This window comes from Artemia sp. Qi Xiang Cuo, chromosome 5, assembly GCF_049724085.1.
Source record: "Artemia sp. Qi Xiang Cuo chromosome 5, ASM4972408v1, whole genome shotgun sequence".
Lineage (NCBI taxonomy): Eukaryota > Metazoa > Arthropoda > Branchiopoda > Anostraca > Artemiidae > Artemia > Artemia sp. Qi Xiang Cuo.
Window position 1 is genome coordinate 50,102,204 of NC_142798.1, and position 21,864 is coordinate 50,124,067.

General features: G+C 34.5%; 1 protein-coding gene across 1 annotated transcript in view; it reads right to left on the reverse strand.

Moving 5' to 3' along the window:
- Positions 1–486: 486 nt before the first annotated feature.
- t (C45 family peptidase tan) overlaps positions 487–21,864 on the reverse strand; it is a 65,341-nt gene continuing 43,963 nt past the window's right edge. The window contains exon 7 of the mRNA XM_089089157.1: positions 487–1,393. Coding sequence (XP_088945283.1) covers positions 1,229–1,393 — 165 coding nt within the window. The 3' untranslated portion in view covers positions 487–1,228. The remainder of the gene's footprint in view (positions 1,394–21,864) is intronic.

A 21,864-nucleotide genomic window follows, 5' to 3' on the forward strand; every position in this document is an offset into this window, starting at 1 on the left:
TTCTGTTGGATGCTCACTGGTAGATGGTTGAAAAAGCTGGAAATAAACAGAAATTTCGAAATATCCTTTTCGTTATTGATATTTACATTTCAATATTCAATATTAATTTTCGATTCGATATATAGATACAACAATTTTGGTTCTTAATATTATCCAGATTTAAACTTCTGAATTGGATTATTGCAATAAGACCCTGTTAATTAACCGTGATACGATGTCCGTCAGATTCCTTAAGTAGTACTTAAATTACATGCAAAATGGAAATGGATTATTGGGTTTATTATATTTTAGTGTTGCAAGAAGGTAATAACAGTATAGTAATCCAAGAAAGTCAATTCTGAAGGTCGTTGATGATTTATTATTTTTGGTAATTATTGATGATCCAAGATTCCAAAGGCAAGCTAGAGCTTGCTGGTGATGCAAGGTTTTGTGAACTGCCGATATAACTTCCGCTCCCCCTTACATCACAGAACCGGCTGCCCCCCCCCCCTAGACAAGATACTGCCTCCGCCCATGCGCTGCATAGAACTTTACATTGCATACGTACGTAATCAGAAAGTCAATAGAGCAGCAATAAAATAGAATTTACGGATGAGCAATGAATAAATTCTGAAGAAAAATCATTAAACTTCCCTACCATAAGATCATCATTGGACCTTGAATCCCAATCACCATTTTAATTTTTCAATAGTTTGCTTATGATGATTGTTTTGATCTTAGACTATGGTCCTGATGATTTAATGAATTTTTACATTAGCCTAGTCCAAGAGGGCTTGTCGAAATGGGAAAGTTTCTACTTAACGTAACTTAGCCACTTAAATAAAAAAAATGTGCGTAGTGCGAAAGCTACTTAATGGTACTTTCAAAATTATTCTCTGCTCCAGCACTATATTGCAATAAATTTTCAGTATGCTTGAACTGAGGCAAATTTAACAAGCTATTACGCTATGATTTGTCAGTATATAAGTTCCAATATGGAGCTCTATTGCCAGATCAAGCATAAAATGCGTAATACAACTTCACTTTAACTAGAGTTTATTTATGTTACGTGTGTTAAAAATTGTATCAAACTTTCCCGAGATCCATCGACACTGTTTAATCTCATGGCTGCAGTATTCTGTATATGTTCTCGAGCATATTCAAGTATCATAATTATTAGTTGGGTGTCATATTCACTTAATGTGCTCCCTCCGCAGCATTCTAGATAAACTCGGAGCTTTTCTATTGTTCAGCTTGGCTCTTCGTAGTAACTTTTGAATTTAAAGAGTCCAAGAAAACGAGAGTTTTTTCTATTGACACCAAGTAGTCCATTCAAATTGCTCATCTTTTTTGCCTGCTCTTGCTTCATTAACTTCTTTCGCATTTGTTCGTGGATTAGTTCTTGCATGTCAACCTACAAAAAAAGCGTCATTTTAATTTAAACATCCCAAACTGGAGATTTTTCAAGATTTTTTAAAATTCAAACATTTTAATAAAGAGCAAACGTAAAGGGGCACTACCCTTTAAAATGAACCCATAGTTGTCCGCTTCTGGTACACGAGTCCAAAGCTCGTTTCCGGGATAGGAGCCCAAAACCCGTTTCTAGGACTGAATATTTGGTAAATCTACCAAAATCGAATCATGCTTTTGAGATTCTACTCAGGTCTCGTCAACTCAAAATAGGACAAGAACCAAATTGGTTGAAAGGAAGCAGTTGCTGGTTGAGTTGTTTTTTTTCTTCTATTTATCGATAGGAAAGAACAATAATGATCCTGAAAATTTAATTTCAATTTTTTCGTAATATTCTTTGGAACTCCAGGTGCATCAAGTAAGGGAAAGCAACATGATTAAATTATATTTAAAAGTATATGATAAAGATAGCCTATATCAAACAGTTCGTGGTAACGAACTGTAAGTAAGGACAGACTCGGCTGAATAACAACCAAAACTCTAAAAACCGGAATTTTGATACCAATAGGTACATCAAAAGAATCGGATTTTTATGCTGATATCAAATATATATATATATATATATATATATATATATATATATATATATATATATATATATATATATATATATATATATATATATATATATATATATATATATATATATATATATATATATATATATATATATATATATATATATATATATATATATATATATATATATATATATATATATATATACATATACATATATATATATATTACATCAAGTTCAGTCTTGCCCATCAAAAGTTACCTGAGAACATTTGCCTTATGTTCGAATAAGGACGAACACCACCTGAAGTTCATAGAATCTTAATATAAATCACACCATAAGATTCAAAGTATCAGAGAACCCTACTGTAGAGGTTTGAAGCTCCTATCTGCAAAAATGTGAAATTTGTTTTTTTTTTTTGCCAGAAGAAAGATCACGGATGCGTGTTTATTTGTTGTTTTTTGTTGTTGTTGTTGTTGTATATTTTTCCCGGGGTGATTGTATCGACCCAGTGGTTCTAGAATATCTCGAGAAAGCTAATTCGAACGGAAATTAAAAGTTCTAGTGCATTTTTAAGTGACCAAAAATTGGAGGGCTACTAGGCCCCCTCCCACGCTCATTTTTCCCAAACTCACTCGATCAAAATTTTAAGATAGCTATTTTCGGCATAGTCGAAAAGTCTAATAACTATGTCATTGAGGATGACTTAATCCCCCCCCCAGTCCCCGGGGGATGGGCTGCAGGTTATGAACTTTGCCCATTGTTTACATATAGTATTGGTTATTGGGATGTAAACATACGTTTTCAGTGGGAATTTTTTCTGGTGGGGGTTCGGGGAGAGGGTTACGTGGTATCTTTCCAAAGAGGAAGTTTTCATAGGGAGAGGGACATTTCTATGAAGAGGGCGCCGGATTTCCCAGCATCATTTAAAAACCATCAGAAATTAAATAAAAAAAAAACAAGTTTTTCAACTGAAAGTAAGGAGTAATATTAAAACTTAAAATGAACAGAAATTACTACGTATATGAGGGGGTTTACCCCCTTGCCAATACCTCGCTCTTTACGCTAAAGTTTTTTTTAGTACTTTCAAAAGTGCTATTTATTCTAATTAAACGGCCTTTGTGATTCAGGGCTCAGATTTAAAGAATTGGAACAAAATTCGAACCTTAGCGTAAAGAGCGAGGCATTGACAAGGGGCGAACCCCTTATATATGTAATAATTTCTGTTCGTTTATAGTTTTAATGTTGCTCCTTACTTTCAGTTGACAAAACTTGTTTTTTTTATTTAATAACACTAAGTATGAAAATCATTAAAAATATATATGGAGCTTGAAATGATTTTCCTAATATCTTACAAAGCAAATTGACAAGAGACACTACATCACTTTTAGCAACAAATCTTATTGTATTTGGCATTCGAGTTTGATATGGCGTTTCCAAGGAACAATCAAAGACAAGCGTTGCATGATTATATTAATGTTCATTATTTAGGATGTATGTTTCCAAATATAAGGGAATTTTCAAAATTAGAACAGAACAGAAAAACTTGTTTCAAAACGAGCTTATCTGACTGCCAGAAAATTCAACGATTTTATCTAAATTTAAAATTTAAATTAAAAACTTTAAATGTAAAAATCTGAAAAATATAGAAACTATTAAATCTCTCTACCTAGTGGAAAGGATCTTAAAGTCTATGCTTTTGAATTTACTAAATGTATTTCAAAAATCTTCTTGACTTTTCCAGGTTAAAACTTTAGTTGATAAAACTGGGTTCTCTTTTGCTTGGAATCATAAGCCTAGGTCTAGAACAGGAGTCAGAAACGTGTTTTGTCTGTGGGTCAAAATCAGCCAAAATGCAAACATTAAAGAGACTCTTGGGTCATTGGCATTTTCATTTTTAAACAGTCATTAGGTGAATGCACTTATTTTTAGCTGCTATTCTAATTACGTCACTAGATAACATATCATTTATGACGTTTTCGTAATTATTTTTGGCCATATTTTAAACGCAACTCTGAACTCTTCTAGCTGACAATGGCATTTCTTTTGTACTCTCAATCACAATTTGTTTTGTATTTGCGAAGTCATCAAATAAACGTCGGAAACAATTTATGACAGCATTTTCAAAACTCGCCGTCTATTAAATGGTTTTCCTTTGGTGCCAATACTAATAGCTCCAGCGCTGGCAGATGTCGTGTGATTGTAGGTGGTAGCAAAACTCTTTAAGAATTTCTTTTCCAATTTTAATGCATATTTAGCAATGTATGCAGATTTGTCTCTATCACCCTATCTCTATGCTTTAAAGAAAACTGTGGCTCGATATTATGTGGCTTCCCGGTAATTACATCTGCGCATAATATCAGTGTATCACCATTTTTGGTATATCCTTACTTTTCTGTCCAGACATCTTTAAATAACCTTTTCATTTGTCCATGAGAATATCATTTTTTTAAAATAATTATAATCATTATGCCACTTACGTAATAATCATTTAGCTGCGTAGCTTTATCAATATGCTTTTGATACTGAACATGATCTATAACTGAGAGCACCTTTCTAATATTGGTAGAAATTTGTTAGGAGAATGTCACTGTATTCAGCTAATATTGTTAACACAACTTTTTCATTGATCTAAAATGCAGTTTTTGGGGTCTGTTTTCATTTTATTTACTGTCGAAAATATTCTTTTCATGTTTCATGTTTCATCTTGTTAACCTCGGGTGATTAGTCACTGACCCCTGGTTTTGCACTAGATCCTGAGGATTTTTTTTTTCTTTTCTTTTTAAGAGGAGAGAGGGATAGGTTTTTTTTGCAATAGTTTTAGTTAGTTTTACACAGCGATGGTTTACAGTATTGAGCAATGATTGATAGAATTATCGGGGTAGAACCCTATTTAGAGCCACAATTGCCATCTAAAAATCTGATACAGCGGTATCATGTACAAGCATTTTATCTATCGCTGAAAACTAGGATCAAGCGATTTGAGGGGACCTCAAGGGGTCCTCCATCTGATGTAAGGGAAAGGAAAGTCGCCTCATTTTCGGTTCTGTTGGAAAAGGCTGAGCTATTTGTGATTGAAACAGGGTTTCGAAAAAAGAGTAGCAGGGTTTGTGAAGGAATTATGAGTCTAATGAATTAATCATGTGTAGACAAGTTAAATTACCTAAGTTTTGATTTAGTTGCTATGTTTATGCTTTGCTTTCTACTTTCATAGTTTATTACTTTTTTTAGGCTAATTGTACCATTTAGCGTATGGCCTAGGGGTCTTTCATGAAATACAGATTTATTAGTAAGAAATTAATAAAAAAAAAATATTAAACAAACTTGATTTAAAAAAAAAATACTGTCTTAGGCAGCATAATTAGCGCCTGTAACCCTCATTCTTTTCTCTCTCTCTCCCTTCTCTCTGTTTTCTTACTTTTTTTTTTTGAAGGACAATTATTCAGAATTCAGAATTCCAGAATTCAGCCGCTCCTATTCTCTAGGAAATACTTATGGTTGCAATTCTGAAAAATAACCATGCGTTGTATACCACAGTTTGGTTCTTTCATAAAGTTGTAGCGAACGTTAGGCTTAGGACCTTAGGAATTTCTTCTTTTGTTGCAAAGCACTTAACGACCAATATTGCACAATGTTTAGAGCTATCTCGTATATATTGACCAGCTAACATAAGTTTAGCAATGATTGTTCAATATTGAGAAGGACTTAAAAAAAAATAATAAAAAAATGTATACTTCGACGCTATACCGAGAAAAATTTGGCTTGTTATATGGTTGTCATACCATTAACGTTCCACAGAAATAGGTTTTTTTAGCATCAACTTGTTTAATTTTTCTTATAATTTTTAATTTGTATTTGGCTCGTAATTTTATTGATTTCGTTAATTAATTATACTTTGCGAAACAAAACTGCAAATATTTATTTTATCAAGGCTGTACCAAGGATATGGAATAAAGGTTGGGGGGGATGGGTGTTCAACTATGAAAAAAGTATTTAAAATTATATTCAGTCATAAAAAATAAAAAAAATGTGTATTGCAGGATTAACATTACGCAGTTATTTGGATGGTACCTAAAAGGGTTTGATAAAGTTCATATTTTGTAGTTTGTGTATTTTATAGCTAGTTCTATAAGAGCTAGTCAACTGTAATTGCTTTCAATTGCACATCCAGCCAGGAGTGATAACAGATTGAAGTGATGTAATAACCATAAAATGTGCTTGTAAAATTTTAATTTTGACACTTAATTTTTCAAAATTAGTTTAGTCAAAGATAAACAATTACAAAAAAATGTATTGGCTAGTCAAGTTTTTGAAAGTTCAATTGCTAAATCAAAATTTTAAAACAAATTGTGAAAATTAGTCCCATAAAATACATCAATGCGACCAACCATCCAAATATGTAAAGTAAGTATTTCATGCTAATTCACATTTGAATCAATAAATACAATTCTTTTTTGACTGATAAGAATTTTTGTTGTCCAGTGTTTAGTCCGACCTTTTTTAAGAATTCATTTTATTTGTTTACAGATTAGTTTCTTCTTCTGAATCTAAGTAGAAATTCGGTGAAACTATCGCTTTACAATTTGAATGCTTTTAAAGATGATTTTCAGTACATAGAGTATTCATTTCATGTTTTTTTAATTCTAATGAAAAGAGGTTAGTTTTGTAAGAAATTGACCATCTTAATATTTTTATGAGGGAGGGTTTAACCACAGAAAAGCAGGGAGCTTACACGCAAAAAAAGTTAACCCAATGTTGTGACTTTTGTTCTTTTATATTCTTGATCAACAACAAGACGTCACAAAAATAAATTAATTGAATTTTATCAACTACTTAACACGAAAGCATAGGATATAAATCGCTCTTTTCCCCCCGAGTTTACCGAAAAAATTCTCCCTGAATACAATCTTCAGCATACCCTCCATGTCCTACAATAAACACGACCCACTTTAAACTGCAGGATAGAGAGTTCTCAATCAATTTAAGTCACCATACGGTATCCATCATGTTTTAAAGCAAAACCACCATCATTAAAATAATCAAAATAAGTTGATGGTAATTGCACAGCGAGGATTGGGAATTTAAAACCACATGTGTCGATGAATCACTATTACCTGTACCGATCATATTCAGTAGTTTCAATGGCTGTTTCGTACCCTAGTTTATACGATCCATTTCTCTCTCTCTCTCTCTGACATTGGGGTAGAGGCTTTACATAAAAAAAAAACAGTTCGCTATTTTGAAAGCTGTAGTGTACCATCGTTTTTGTAGGCATAAATATATAATTATTCGGAGGTAATAGCCTAACCAAGAGAGGCCAAAGATTGCAAGAGTCTGCAGTCAACTGGAGATCTCAGGGAATTCTTGCTGCCCGGTTCCAAGCCAGCTTAAGCGCTATGTGTAGACTTGAGAAATTAGGGGATATGGAATTTATTTACTCAGGTAGGAAGGGTAGGGTGCATAGACAGGGAGTAGGGCTCGTGATGAATATGGAAGCTGCCAAGTCTTTTTTAGGTTGGGAAGGTGTTAATAATAGAATAAAAGTCACTCGTTTTATGACCAAAAAGTGCAGGGTATCCGTCACCATAGCAATTGCCCTTGAAGAACCGACAGGTGGAGATAATAGTGAATCAGATAAATTTTACTTACAGCTACAGGAACAAATAAACACGGCCCCAGGTAAAAATAAGGTTTTTTATTAGGGGATTTTAATGCCCAGGTCGGTAGAAATAGGGATAGATGCTGTCCTAGCCTAGGTAAATTTGGTGTAGGAAAAGAAAACAGTAATGACTAAAGACTGCTGCAATTTTGTAGGTATAACAATCTAGTTACAACCAATAAAGAATTTGGTCATAAAAAATGACCCATAAACTAACATTGTATTCACATCACGGTAAGACGGCTAGCCTTATTAATTATGCTATTGTAAACCGAAGACTGAAAGGATCGATACAAGATACTAGGGTATATACACAGTACATGTATAGTCTAGATATATGTGGTGTGGGTATATAGAAGTACTGTTATTGATGTTAGAAGTAAAGACCACCATCTAGCAGTGCCTAGGGTTATATTAAAGCAGAGACTCAGGACAGGTACCTTCCTTCCGGTAAGTTGTGACATTAGTAGACTCCCACTATGAGAATTTGAGATAAACTTTCGAGGAACAGCTGAATGCTAAACTGGAGAACTTAAAATTTGACAATGTAGAAGATGTATGAAACAATTTTAGGAAAAGAGTCTATGAAGTCACTGATGGTGTCAGTAGTATCCCATCAATCTATTCTACGACATGCCCTCCCTTTTCCCGTAGGATTTCAAAGACATGCCCTCCCGTTTCCCATACGATTTCTACGGCATGCCCTGTGACATCACGACATACCCTGGCAGGATTCCCACAGGAGCCCTCGAACATCACGACAGCCCTGTTTCCAGCTGGCAAGATTCCCAGATAATGCAGCATGATCAATTGGAGTGTGGTCGGGATAATACACAACTATTAATAAATGATGTTACTTGCACCTGTGCAATGCGGTCTTCTGCCAAGATTCCCAGCCCTCGCTGTAAAAGTCGAAAACCTACTGCGTCATTGGCGCTTTGCTGAAAACCAATTTTATAGCAAATATTTTCTTTTGTACTTAATATTGGAAATAAACATTAAAATTCTAGCAACATTTTGAAATGAGGAGCTTTCAGCAATTAATATCATTATACATCAAATATTTAGTTTAATTTATTAGCTCTTTTTAAAGTTGTTATAGACGAATATAGTTTCACTACAAACAAGTGTTTGGATACTGCCTCCTTTCCTAACTGTAGATAAAAACCAAAAGCCTACTGCTTCATTGGCGCTTAACTGAAAACGAATTATATTACAAATATTTTCTTTTCCAGTTCTTACAGCGGCGAAAATAAAATACAATTACTGTGAAACAAATTCTTGAACTGACGGATCTTTCAACAACTAATATCATTATACATCAAATATTCAATTTGATGTTGTTTATACTTTCCAAGACTTTTAAAGACACATATAGTTTTCAGTAAAGCGCCAATGACGCAGTAGGTTTTAGACTTTTATAGTGAGAGAAGGAGGTCATACTCAAATTCTTGTTTGTAATGATTTTTGTTCCCTTCAAGCTTGATTTGCATATTCAATTTAAGTTTCACTCGTTTTAAGATTTATTTATTAATTTAGATTAATATCTATTGTATGTTTGTTTGAATTGATTGTTTATTTAATTTCTGTTTGTTTTGAGGTTTCATATGTACTTCATTAAGAATTTTTTTTTTGTTTTAAGCTTGATTTTCATATTCAATCTAAGCATTACTTGTTTTAAGATCTATTTATTCATTTATGTTATTACTTGTTGTATGTTTTTACTATGATTGTTTATTTGATATATGTTCGTTTTGGGTTTCATTTATTCTTTAATAGTAATTTCTGGTCGTTTTGAGTTTGAATTTTCAAAGGCATTTGTATCTGCTGAGCTTAACTTTAAAATGGCCTTTACTTTTCTTTGAAAAACTTATTTTTCGTAAAGTTTTTTTTTTTAATTATTTTTTTTTCGTTTTTGATTGCAAAAAATTTCAAGTTTTTAAAAATTAATTATTCAAAAATCAAACTTAAAAAAATAAATCCAATATTCATCAAAGTATAAATACTGATATCAAAGTAACAATATCAAAGTAACAAAATGGGTTTGGGTCAAACTTGGAGATTTTACTATCTGATGTATGATCTATTTTTAACAAAATGGCTATCTCAAAATTCTTTTTGAACGGGTTTGGGGAAAATAATAGTGGCGTGACCTAATTAAGTGTAGGTCGCTATCGACACATTGGAAGTGTCCCAGAACTTTCTATTGTCAGTCAAATGAGTCCACTCTGAAGGTTTTATGAATCACCATCGTATAAAAACCCTACATATCCCCAGAGTACAAAACGCCTATCTCTGGGCCCTGGGGGGTTTTATCGACCCTGGAGTTTTAATATCTGATGATTGAACTGTTTTTAACAAAATGGTCACCTCAAATTTTTATCGGATGGGTTTATCCATCCGATAAAGCCAAAGGCGTGGAGGGCGGGAGGGTCTAGTTGCCCTCTGATCTTTTTTCACTCTGAGAAATGAACTACAACTTTTAATTTCCATTAAAATGAACCCTCTCTGAAGTTTATACGAACATACTCTCCATAAGAACAAGATATGCCCCAAGATCAATACTTATAACGCCTGCCCCGGCCCTGGGGGGGGGGGTTGTGTCGACACAGGAGTTTTTATTATCTGATCTTTGAACTATTTTTAACGAAATGACCCTACGTACAGGAGTTTTTGTTATAAGATCTTTGAACTCTTTTTAACAAAATGGCTATATCAAATTTTTTATCAGATGAATTTGGGGAAAAAGGGCTTGGAGGGCCAGTTACCCTCTGATCACTTTTGACTCTTAAAGAGGGCACTAGAACTCTCGATTTCCAATCAAATGAGCCTCTTCTGAAGTTTATACGAAGACCCCTTCTACATGAAGTGCCTCTGGGAAAAAAATAAATGGAGTGTGGGGGGAGACTAGCTGCCCTCAAATCGCTTTTGACTCTTAAAAAGTGAAGTACAACTTTCAATTTCCAATCAAATGAGCCCTCTAGGAAGTTTATACGAGCATCCCTTCCATAAAAACCATATAAGAACCAAGGGCATAACTTACAACGCCTACCCCTGGGCCCTGGGGGGCTGTGTCGACACCGGAGTTTTTTGTTATCGGAACTTTGAACTATTTTTAACAAAATGTCTATCTCGAAATTTTTATCTGACGCATTTAGGGCGTGGAGGATGGGGGGGGGCTAGTTGCCCTCCGATCTCTTTTGACTCTTAAGAAGTTAACAAGAACTTACAATTTCAATTCAAATGAACCCTATTCAAAGTTTATATGACCATCCATTCCATAAGAACTATATATACCTCTAGAGCATTACTCATAACGCCTGCCTCTGGGCCCTGGCGGGTTCCGTTCCGTCAACAAAGAAATTTTTCTTATCTGATCTTTGAACTATTTTTAATGAAATGGTTATTAGAAAAATTTTATCGGACGGGTTTGGGGAAAAAAGGGTGTGCGGCGGGGGGGGGGCTAGTTGCCCTCGGATATCTTTTGACTCTTAAAAATTGAACTAGAATTTTCAATTTCCAATCAAACGAGCCCTCCCTGAAATTTATGAGAGCATCCCTTTCATAAGAACCATATATGCCCCCAGGACAACACTTACAACCCCTATCCCCCGGGCTCTGGGGGGCGTTTTTGTTAACTAATTTTTGAACAGTTTCCAAAACACTGGCTATCTCAATATTTGAAGCGGACGGGTTTGGGGAAAAAGAGCGTGGGGGGGGGGGTAGTTTAACTCTCTTGACTCTTAAAAAGTGAACTAGAACTTTCAATTTCCAATCAAATGAGCCCTCTAGGAAGTTTATACCAACATCCCTTTCATAAGAACCATACATGCCCTTAGGACATAACTTAGAACGCCTTCCCCTGTGCCCTGGGGGGTTCTATTGACATCGGATTTTTTTCTTATCCGATCTTTGAACTATTTTTGACAAGATGTCTATCTCAAAATTTTAATCAGATGGGTTTTGAAAAAGAAGGCGTGGGAGGGGGGCTAGCTGCCCTCGGATCTCTTTTGACTATTAAAAAGTGAGCTCGAACTTTCAATATCCAATCAAATGAGTCCTCTCTGAAGTTTATACGAGCACCCGTTTCATACGAACAATATATGCCCCAGGGCATAACTTACAACGCCTGCCCTCGGGCCCTGGGGGTTGTGACGACACCTGAGTTTTTCTTATCTGACTTTTGAGAAATGATTAACTTAATGGCTATCTCAAAATTTTATTGGATGCATTTGGGGAAAAAGAGGCGTGGGGGGGGGGGGCAAGTTGTCCTCCAATCTCTTTTGACTCTAAAAAACTGAACAAGAAATTTCAACTTCCAATCAAATGAGCCATCTCTGAATTTTTTACGAGCATCCCTTCAATAAGAACCATATATTCCCCCAGGGCATAACTTACAACACCTACACTCGGGCCCTGGGGGGCTGTGTTCACCCCTGAGTTTTCGTATACGGTCATTTAACTATCTTAAAAAAGCTATCTCAAAGTTCTTATCGGATGGATTTGAGGAAAAAAGGGCGTGGAGGGGGGGGGGGGCTAGGTGCCCTCCAATCTCTTTTGACTCTTAAAAAGTGAGCTAGAACTTTCAATTTCCAATCAAATGATCCCTCTTTGAAGTTATATACGAGCATCCCTTCCATAACACCCAATGCTATGCCCAAAGCTATCTTAATATTTTTATTGGATGTATTTGGGGAAAAAAGGGTTTGGGGGGGGGAGCTGGTTACCCTCCAATATCTTTTGACGCTTAAAAAGTGAACTAGAACTTTCAATTTCCATTTAAATGAGCCCTCTCTGAAGTTTATACGAGCATTCCTTCCATAAGAACCATATATGCCCCCAGGGCATAACTTATAACCCTTGCCCCTGAAGACTGTGGGGGAGTGTCCTGCTCAAACATGTAATTTCCAGGACTTTCAACTGCGTTGAACAAAATGGCTATAACAAAATTTTGATTGGATGTGTTATGGGAAATGGTCGGCGTGGAAGGGGGGTCAGTTGCCTTAGAATCACTTTTGACCATTAAAACGGGAACTAATCATTTAAAATTCCAATCGAATGACCCCTCTCTGAAGTTTCTACGACAATATTGTCTATACAAAACCATATATGCTCCCAAGGCATAACTTACAACCCTTGCCCTGAGGGCTGTGGGGGAGTTGTCATCCTCAAAGACCTAATTTCCAGAACTTATAACTACGTTAATTAAAATGGCTGTCTCAAAATTTTGATTGGATGTGTTTGGGGATAAGGTGGGCACAAGAAGGGGGTTAGTTGCCCTCAAATCACTTTCGACTATTAAATAGGGCGCTAGCCCTTTGAGTTTCCAATCGAACAAGCCTTTTTTTGAAGTTTCTACGACAAAGACTTCTATAAAAACCTTACATGCCCCCGGGGTATAACTTACAACCCTTGCCCTGAGGGCTGTGGGGGAATGTCCTCCTAAAAAAACATATTTTTTATCTGGAAATAAATTACGATGAACAAAATGGCAATCTCAAAATTTTGATTGGATGTGTTTGGGGGAATGATGGGCGTGGGCGGGGGGGGGGGGGCTAGTTGCCCTCTAATCGCTTTCGACTATTAAAAAGAGCACTAGCCCTTTGAATTTCTAATTGAATGAGCCTTTTTTGAAGTTTCAAGACAACGCATTCTATAAAAACCTTACATGCCCCCAGGGCATAACTTAAAACCCTTGCCCTGAGGGTTGTGGGGGAGTGTCCTCAAAAACATATTTTCTATTTGGAAATCGACTACGCTGAACGAAATGGCTATCTCATAATTCTGATTGGATGTGCTTGAGGAAATGATGGGCGTGGGGAGGGGGCTAATAGCCCTCTAACCACTTTCGACTATGAAAAAGGGCACTAGCCCTTTGAATTTCCAATCGAATGAGCCTTTTTTGAAGTTTCTACGCCAACGCCTTCTATATAAATATTCGATGCCCTCGTGGCATATCTGAAAACTCTATACCCTAGGGCTGTGGATGATTGTCCTACTCAAGAATATATTTTCTGTCTTTGTATAAACTAAACTGATAAACGTGGCACACTCCTAATTTTTAGTTGATAGGTGTGGTAAGATAAGGGTCGTGGAGGGGGGGGGGGGCTAGTTGCTCACCAATCATTTTCGACTATTAAAAACGGCACTAGAACTCTCAATTTTCAATCGAATGAGCCCCTTTTGAAGTTTCTACGACGACCTTTTCCATATGAAGTGTCTCTGGGAAAAATATATTAATAATATTAATAATATTAATAATGATTAATTGGAATGTGGTTAGGATAATATACAAGTAGTGATAATAAGGGCTACTAATCCGTGTGTTCTAACATAAGGAACATAGTTGGCAAGACTCCCATGACACACCCCCTGCACTCCAATGACGTCACACGACATACCCCGTTTTAAACGGTCAGGTATAATATGGATGACACAATTTCATGTAACCTTGCAACAGGACCCAATGGGGAATCCCCGATTGTAACTTAACGACAGCACACATCTTATGTGAGGTCACGTAATGACAGGGCAACCATCACTGTCACATAATACGTTTATAGCATTTTATTTTTCGCCCGAAACGTACAACACATTTTTCCTTTCTTTTAACTTAGTGACGGCGCACACTTTATGTAAGGCTAGCACACGCTTTTGTGCAATGACGGCGCGCATCACTGTCACATAGTACATTTTCTGGCATTTTATTTTTCGCCTGAAACGTTCAAAGCGTTTCTTTTTTTATTCTTTTTTTTTCTTTAGTTCTTTGTCTTCGCTAGGGCTTGAAAGGTCAATTACCTTCCAATGGAATAGCGTTCCAACCATCAGGACTAACAAGCCATTCTCAGTATTCTTTCCTACTCAATACTTTCAAGAAATAACACATTTCTGTGACGTCACAGGACACACCTCTGTCAATTCCATAGCACATCTGCTGAGATTCCAAGCTCATGACGGTATTCTCATGGCCAGGTGTAACATCAATTATGCAAAACACGAAGACGGGGAATATTTATTTTTAGATAAAATTGCGCTAAATGTATTTCTAAAAAATAAATCTTAAAAACATAGACTTTGTATATGAAATTTTTATTATTTCAAACGAATTTACAAACAATACTAAAAACGGAGAAAAAAGCAGTTAAAAACACGACAAACAAAAATTAAAGGTGAACAAAGACTTATCGTAATATATGTAAAAAAAATCCCGTGTATTATAGAAAGTCGGGGATCCTATCATGCAATACCAGAGGATATGGCTGATATTAGATGCAAATTTAAGCCCTAATAAGAACTTTTTTTAACGAAAATCCATCATTCCTTTGAGTGGGATGTTAGATTTCACACCATCGTGACAATGCGCCCCCACCCTCCCCGTAGAAATCATTTCCAGAGGGTGGAGTTGAAACAAGAGCTAAGTTTAAGCCATATTAAGAGCTTTTAAGAAAAATACCCCGTCTTCTTTGAGCCAAGACTATGAATATTTCACACTATCGTGACAATATGCTTCATTTACACATGTATTACACAGCAACAGTGTAGTGTCAGGGTTTGTCTTGTCACTGTTGCCTCAGTTGATATTTAAAAGTTCATTTTGGAATTTTTTCGTTTCAAATATGTCACTCAAGAGGTTTTTCTAGTGTTGTGTCGGGGTTTGACTCGTCAGTGTTACCTGTGATGTTTCAAAGTGCATCTTTGAATTTCTTCATTTGAAACGTATGACTCAGTTTGTGTTTATACTGTTGTGTCGTGGTTTATCTTGTCAGTGTTACGTCTATGGATGTTTCAAAGTGTATTTTGGAAGTTTCTCGTATGAAACGTGCGACTCAAGATATGTTGTAGTGTTTTAGTTTATCTTGCTTGTGTCACCTCAGGTGGTATCTTCAAAGTGCAATTTGGAAGTTTTTCCCCTTTGAAACATATGACTTAGCTTATTTTGTAGTGTTATGTCGTGGTTTATCTTCTCACTGTTCTCACTGTTAATGTTTAAAACGAGAATAGCAGCATGTTTTCCGTCAATGATAACAAATTTCTCTTAGAAGTAACAGTTTTCTGTTACTACTACTACCAAGTTTTTTGTTAGAAGTAGCAAGTTTCTCTTAACACTAACAAATTTTTTCTTCAAAGTAACACTTTTTTCTTTAATACTAACAAAATTTTACTTTATACTATCAAATTGCTCTTTGCAGTAACAGGTTTTTTCTTATTAGTAACAATTTTTTTTCAGAACCAGCAACTCCTTCGGTAAACATAGGCTATTTTTCTTAGAAGTGACAATTTTCTGTCTATGCTAATAAGTTTTCTGTTAGAAGAAGTAAGTTTTTCTTAACACTAACAAATTTTCCCTTCAAAGTAACAACTTTTTTCCTTAAAAGTAACAAAGTTTTTCTAATAGCAAAAATTTTTCTGTCAAAGATAACAAATTTCTCTTAGAAGTAACAATTTTCTGTTATTGCTACCAAGTTTTTTGATAGCAGTAGCAACTTTTTCTTATCACTAAAAAATTTTCTCTTCGAAGTTACAACTTTTTTCCTTAATACTAACACATTTTTTCTTAATATGGTCAAATTTCTCATGGAGGTAACAGTTTTTTCTTAATAGTGACACATTTTTGCTAATAACACCAAGTTTTCCCTCAATGATAACAAATTTATCTTACAAGTAACAATTTTCTGTTAATTCTACCAAGTTTTCTGTTAGAAGTAGTAACTTTTTCTTAACACTAACAAATTTTCTCTTCGAAGTAACAAATTTTTTCCTTAATACTAACAAATTTTTAGTGAATACGATTAAATTTCTCATGGAGGTACAAGCTTTTTCTGGATAGTAAAAAAATTTTCTAATAGCAGCAAGTATTTCGTCAAAGATAACAAATTTATCTTAGAAGTAAAAATTTTCTGTTAATGCTACAAAATTTTCTGTCAGAAGTAGCAAGTTTCTCTTAACACTAACAAATTTTCTCTTCAAAGTACAACAACTTTTTCTTTAATACTAAGAAACCTTTACTTAATACTATCAAGTTTGTCATGAAAGTAACAGGTTTTTTCTTAGTAGTAACAGATTTTTTCTAATAACAGCAAGTTTTCCGTCAAAGATAACAAGTTTTTCTTAGAAGTAACACTTTTCTGACTATGCTAGCAAGATTTCCGTTAACACTAAAAAGTTGTTTCTTCGAAGTAACAACTTTTTATTTAATACTAACAAACTTTTACTTAATATTATCAAATTTCTCTTGGAGGTAACAGGTTTTTTTTTAAATAGTAACGATCTTTTTTCTAATAGCAGCAATTTTTCGGTCAAAGATAACAATTTTCTCTTAGAAGTAACAATTTTCTGACTATTCTAACAAGTTTTCTGTTATAAGAAGCAAGTTTTTCTTAACGAAGTGACGTTTTCTTAACGAAGTTTCCCTTCGAAGTAACAAGTTTTTTCTTAATAGTTACAAAGTTTTTCTAATAGCAATAAGTTTTCCGTCAAAGATAATAAATTTCTCTTAGAAGTAACAATTTTCTGTCAATGCTACCAAGTTTTCTGTTAGAAGTAGCAACTTTTTCTTAAAACTAACAAATTTTCTCTTCGAAGTAATAACTTCTAATCCTTAATACTAACAAAGTTTTCTGTTAGAAGTTCATTTAACGTTTTTTTTAATAGCAGCAAGTTTTCCCTCAAAGATGACAAATTTCTCTTAGAAGTAACATTTTTATGTCTATGCTAACAAGTTATATTTTACAAGAAGCAAGTTTTTTTTAACACTAACAAATTTTCTCTTCGAAGTAACAACTTTTATTCCTTAATACTAACAAAGTTTTACTTAATACTTCAGATGTCTCTTGGAAGTTTACTACGTTTAAGTTAGGTTTATTCAACTTAGGTTAGCATGAGCGATCACATTAACCTAACATAATTGAAACTAAATTAAACTCAATAAAGTGAATTCACTTAAGAAGTGTTAAAGCAGAAAGCTTGTTACCGTTAATAGAAATAAAAAATTTTTATTTCTGAGGAAAATTTCTTATCTTTCATGGAAAAATATCTGTTATTAGAAAAAAATTGTTAGTGTTAAGAAAAAACCTGTTACCTTCAAAGACATTTGATAGTATTAAGTAAATCTTCGTTAGTATTAAGGAGAAAGTTGTTACTTTGAAGAGAAAATTTGTTAGTGATAAGAAAAATTTGCTATTTCTAGCAGAAAACTTGTTACCATAGACAGAAAATTGTTAATTCTAAGAGAAATACGTTATCTTTGACAAAAAAAAACTTGCTGTTAATAGAAAATGTTTTACTATTGAAAAACCTCTTAGTTTCAAGAGACACTTGATAATGTTAACTAAAAGTGTGTTAGCATTAAAGAAAAGTTATTACTTCGAAGAGAAAATTTGTTAGTGTGAGGAAAAACTTGCTACTTCTAGTGGAAAACTTGTTATCCTGAACAAAAAAAAAATTTGTTACTTCTAAGAGAAGTATCTTATCTTTGACAGAAAACCTGATGTTATTGGAAAACTTTCTTACTATTAACAAAAATCTATTACTTCCAAGAGGCATTTGATAGTATTAAGTAAGACTTTGTTAGTAGGAAGGAATAAAAGTAGTTACTTCGAAGAGAGAATTTGTTCGTGTAAAGAAAAACTTGCTTCTTCTAACAGAAAACTTGTTAGCGTAGACAGAAAATTGTTACTTCTAAGAGAAATTTGTTATCTTTGACGAAAAACTTCCTGCTATTAGGAAAAAAAGTTGTTACTTCGAAGAGAAAATTTGTTAGTGTTAAGAAAAAGTTTCTACTTCTAACAGAAAATTCCCAGTCAAAGAAACAATGCAGTTTTGTTAAAAAGCTCTTAATATGGCTTAAATTTAGCTCTGATATCCACTCCACCCTATGCAAATAATTACTAGGGGGAGTGTTGGGGGGCATTTTGTCACGACGTGTGTGAAATATCCATAGTCTTGGCTCAAATGAAAGGGGTATTTTCCTGAAAAGCTCTTAATATGGCTTAAATTCCTAGCTCTGATATCAACTCCGCCCTCTGGAAATAATTCCTAGGGGGAGGGTGGGGGGCATATTGTCACGACGGTGTGAAATATCCATAGTTATGGCTCAAAGAAAACGGGATATTTTCCTTAAAAGCTCCTAATATGGCATAAATTTAACTCTAATACTAATGCGTCCTCTGGAAATTATTGCTAGGGGGCGGGTGGGGGCGTATTGTCACGATGGTGTGAAATCTAACATCCCACTCAAAGATATGATGCATTTTCGTTAAAAAGTTCTTAATAGGGCTTAAAATTGTATCTAATATCAGCCATATCCCCTAGTATTGCATGCTAGGACCCCTGACTTTCTATAATAGACGGTTCTTTTTTGCATATATTACGATAAGTCTTATTTCACCTTTTATTTTTTGTTTGTCGTGCTTTTAACTGTTTTTTTCTGTGTTTTTAATATTGTTTGTACATTTCTTTTAAATAATAAAAATTTTATTTACAAAGTCTATTTCTCTTAGAAGTAACAGGTGCTAGTAACATCATTTATTACTACTTGTGTATTATCCCGACCACACTCCAATTAATCATGCTGTAACACCTGGGAATCTTGCCAGCTGGAAACAGGGCTGTCGTGACGTCAGAGGGCTCCCATGGGAATCTTACCAGGGTATGTCGTGATGTCACAGGGCATGCCGTAGAAATTCTAAGGGAAAAGGGTGGGCATGTCTTTGAAATCCTATGGGAAAAGAGAGGGCATGTCGTAGAATAGATTGATGGGATACTACTGGTGTTTTAGGGAAGAAAGTAAGAAACCCAGCTAGGAATATTAGTGAAAATGCGAAATGCTTAATAGAAAGGAGGATGGGCTTGTACAAGAATTGTTTAAGTGATAGATGGGAAATAAGAGGCATGTAAAGAAAGTGGAGAAAACATTAAAATGGAGGTATGAAGTGGAGACCATGGATAAAATTGCCGAAGATCTGGAAGATGCAGCCAGCGGCCCAATAGTAATATACTGTACTGGCGTGTTAATAAATTGAAAGGGAATAGTCAATAGAGAGATGGGCAGAACCTTTTGAGCATGTTCTAAACCGTGAAACAGTTGCAGGACTTGCAGGAAAGGATACTGAAAAGTGTTAAAAAGTTTGTGACATTTTGGATGTGAAGGAAGATTTACTTTGTGAGGAGGAATTAGTGAGAGTACTAAGATGTCTAAAATATGCTAAGGCCCCAAGTGCTGATAGTATGGTAAATGATATTTTAAATATGATGGTTGTGAGGTTAGAGATAAGTTACTGAAGATTATTAATATAATTTTTGAAAAGGGGGAATTACCTAGCGGTTTTAGGAAAACTCTAATTGAACCCTCCGTAAGAAAGATGATAAGAGTGTGTTTGGTAATTATAGAGGCATTGGCCTGGTTTCTGTAGGAAATCTTCGTTTCTGTAATATCTAAATAAAATTTAGATATACTGTAGACAAAGTTTCAAGAGAAGAACAGACGGTTATAGGAAGGGTAGAGGATGCGTGGACCAAATTTTCACTCTTAGATTAACCATTGAAAAGTCCCTGAGACATTAAAAATCTTTAGTCTTCAGTTTTATAGATTATGAGCAAGCATTTGATTCAGCTGATAGAAGAGCTTTAACGAAGGTCCTATCCTTGTATGGTATACCAGACAAACACATTAGGTGATTAGTGCTATGTACGGAGGATAACATTCCTGTGGTTAAGGTAGGAAATGAGGTTAGCAGCTGGTTTTGTATTAAATCAGGAGTTAAGCAGGATTGCCTTCTAACTTTCCTTCATGTGGATCATTTTGATCGACTTTATCCTAAGGAGCACAACAGGCAATGGGAGCACAACAAAGGCAATGGGAGGACATGGAATTAAATGAAGAAGTAAAACTCTCCTATATTATATAATGCTGATACTTTAAGCATCCCAGATGAAATTTTTAGCAAAGTGAATGAACTTTTATAGATTTTGCGAGTTCAGGGAGCAAAAGTAAGTCTGAAAATTAACGTCAATAAGTCTAAGTCGCTAAGACTAGGAATAAGTGAAGGTGAAGAAGCAATATTGGGCAACAAGAAGATCGATCAATGGGACAGCTGTGCGTAGCTAGGTAGGATCATTAGCAAAGACAGTGGGCGCAGTGAAGATGTGAAAAGTAGAATAGCCAAGGCCCAGAGTGATTTTTCACACTTGAAAAAAGCTTGGAAGAATAGCAAGATAAGTCTGCAAACTAAGACTAGAATATTGGAAGCTACAGTTATGACAGTGGTCAATTATGGATCTGAAGCGTGGGAATTCCAAAAAAAAAAAAACAGAAGAGGAGTTGCTAGATGTTTCTAGAGAAATTGCCTATGGATTGTTTCAGATACCAGACTGACAGACCGTATCTCAAATAGTAAGTTTATAAAAAATTGTGTTCAATCCTGCTTTCTAGGGCTATAATGAGAGAAAGAATGAAATAGATAGGAAGTGTTCTGCAGATGAAGAATGACAGATTGCCAAAGAACGTCCTTGCGGCCAACCATCTAGGGTCAAAAAAAAAACGGGTTGTTCCCGAATGAAGTGGGAGGATGTCGTAAGGGAAATGGGAACTTCCTGGGAGGCTGTAAAAAGGGAGGCTTTGAATAGATTAGGATATAGGAGTAGCGTGTGTAGCTGTGTTGATCTCAGATCAGTCAGATGGCTTGGTGCTGCAGTGGGTTGTTAGTAGTAGTACTATATATTATATCCTAATATTATATTAGGATATCCTAAGTACAATATATTATATCCTAATTTGTTAAGAAACTGCAACTCTTCTATTCCGAATAGTGTTTATTATTGTTCAATAGTAATTATGATTCCTAACCCCCCCCCCCCACCAAATTTCTGGGATAAATAAGAGCTTAATATCTCGATGTTCTAATAACGTATAATATTGTAATAAATGCACAATAATTATAAACAATATTTGGTTTAAACCCTCTATACACAGACAATTAAATAGCAAGAATATGGAAAAGAGAAGGAAAAACTAAAACGGAAGTTCTAACCAAGGGCACACACACGTTTCAACACAAAGACAAAAAAGGATGTTAAAACTAAAAAAAAAATTATATATATATATATATATATATATATATATATATATATATATATATATATATAATATATATATATATATAATATATATATATATATATATATATATATATATATATATATATATATATATATATATATATATATATATATATATATA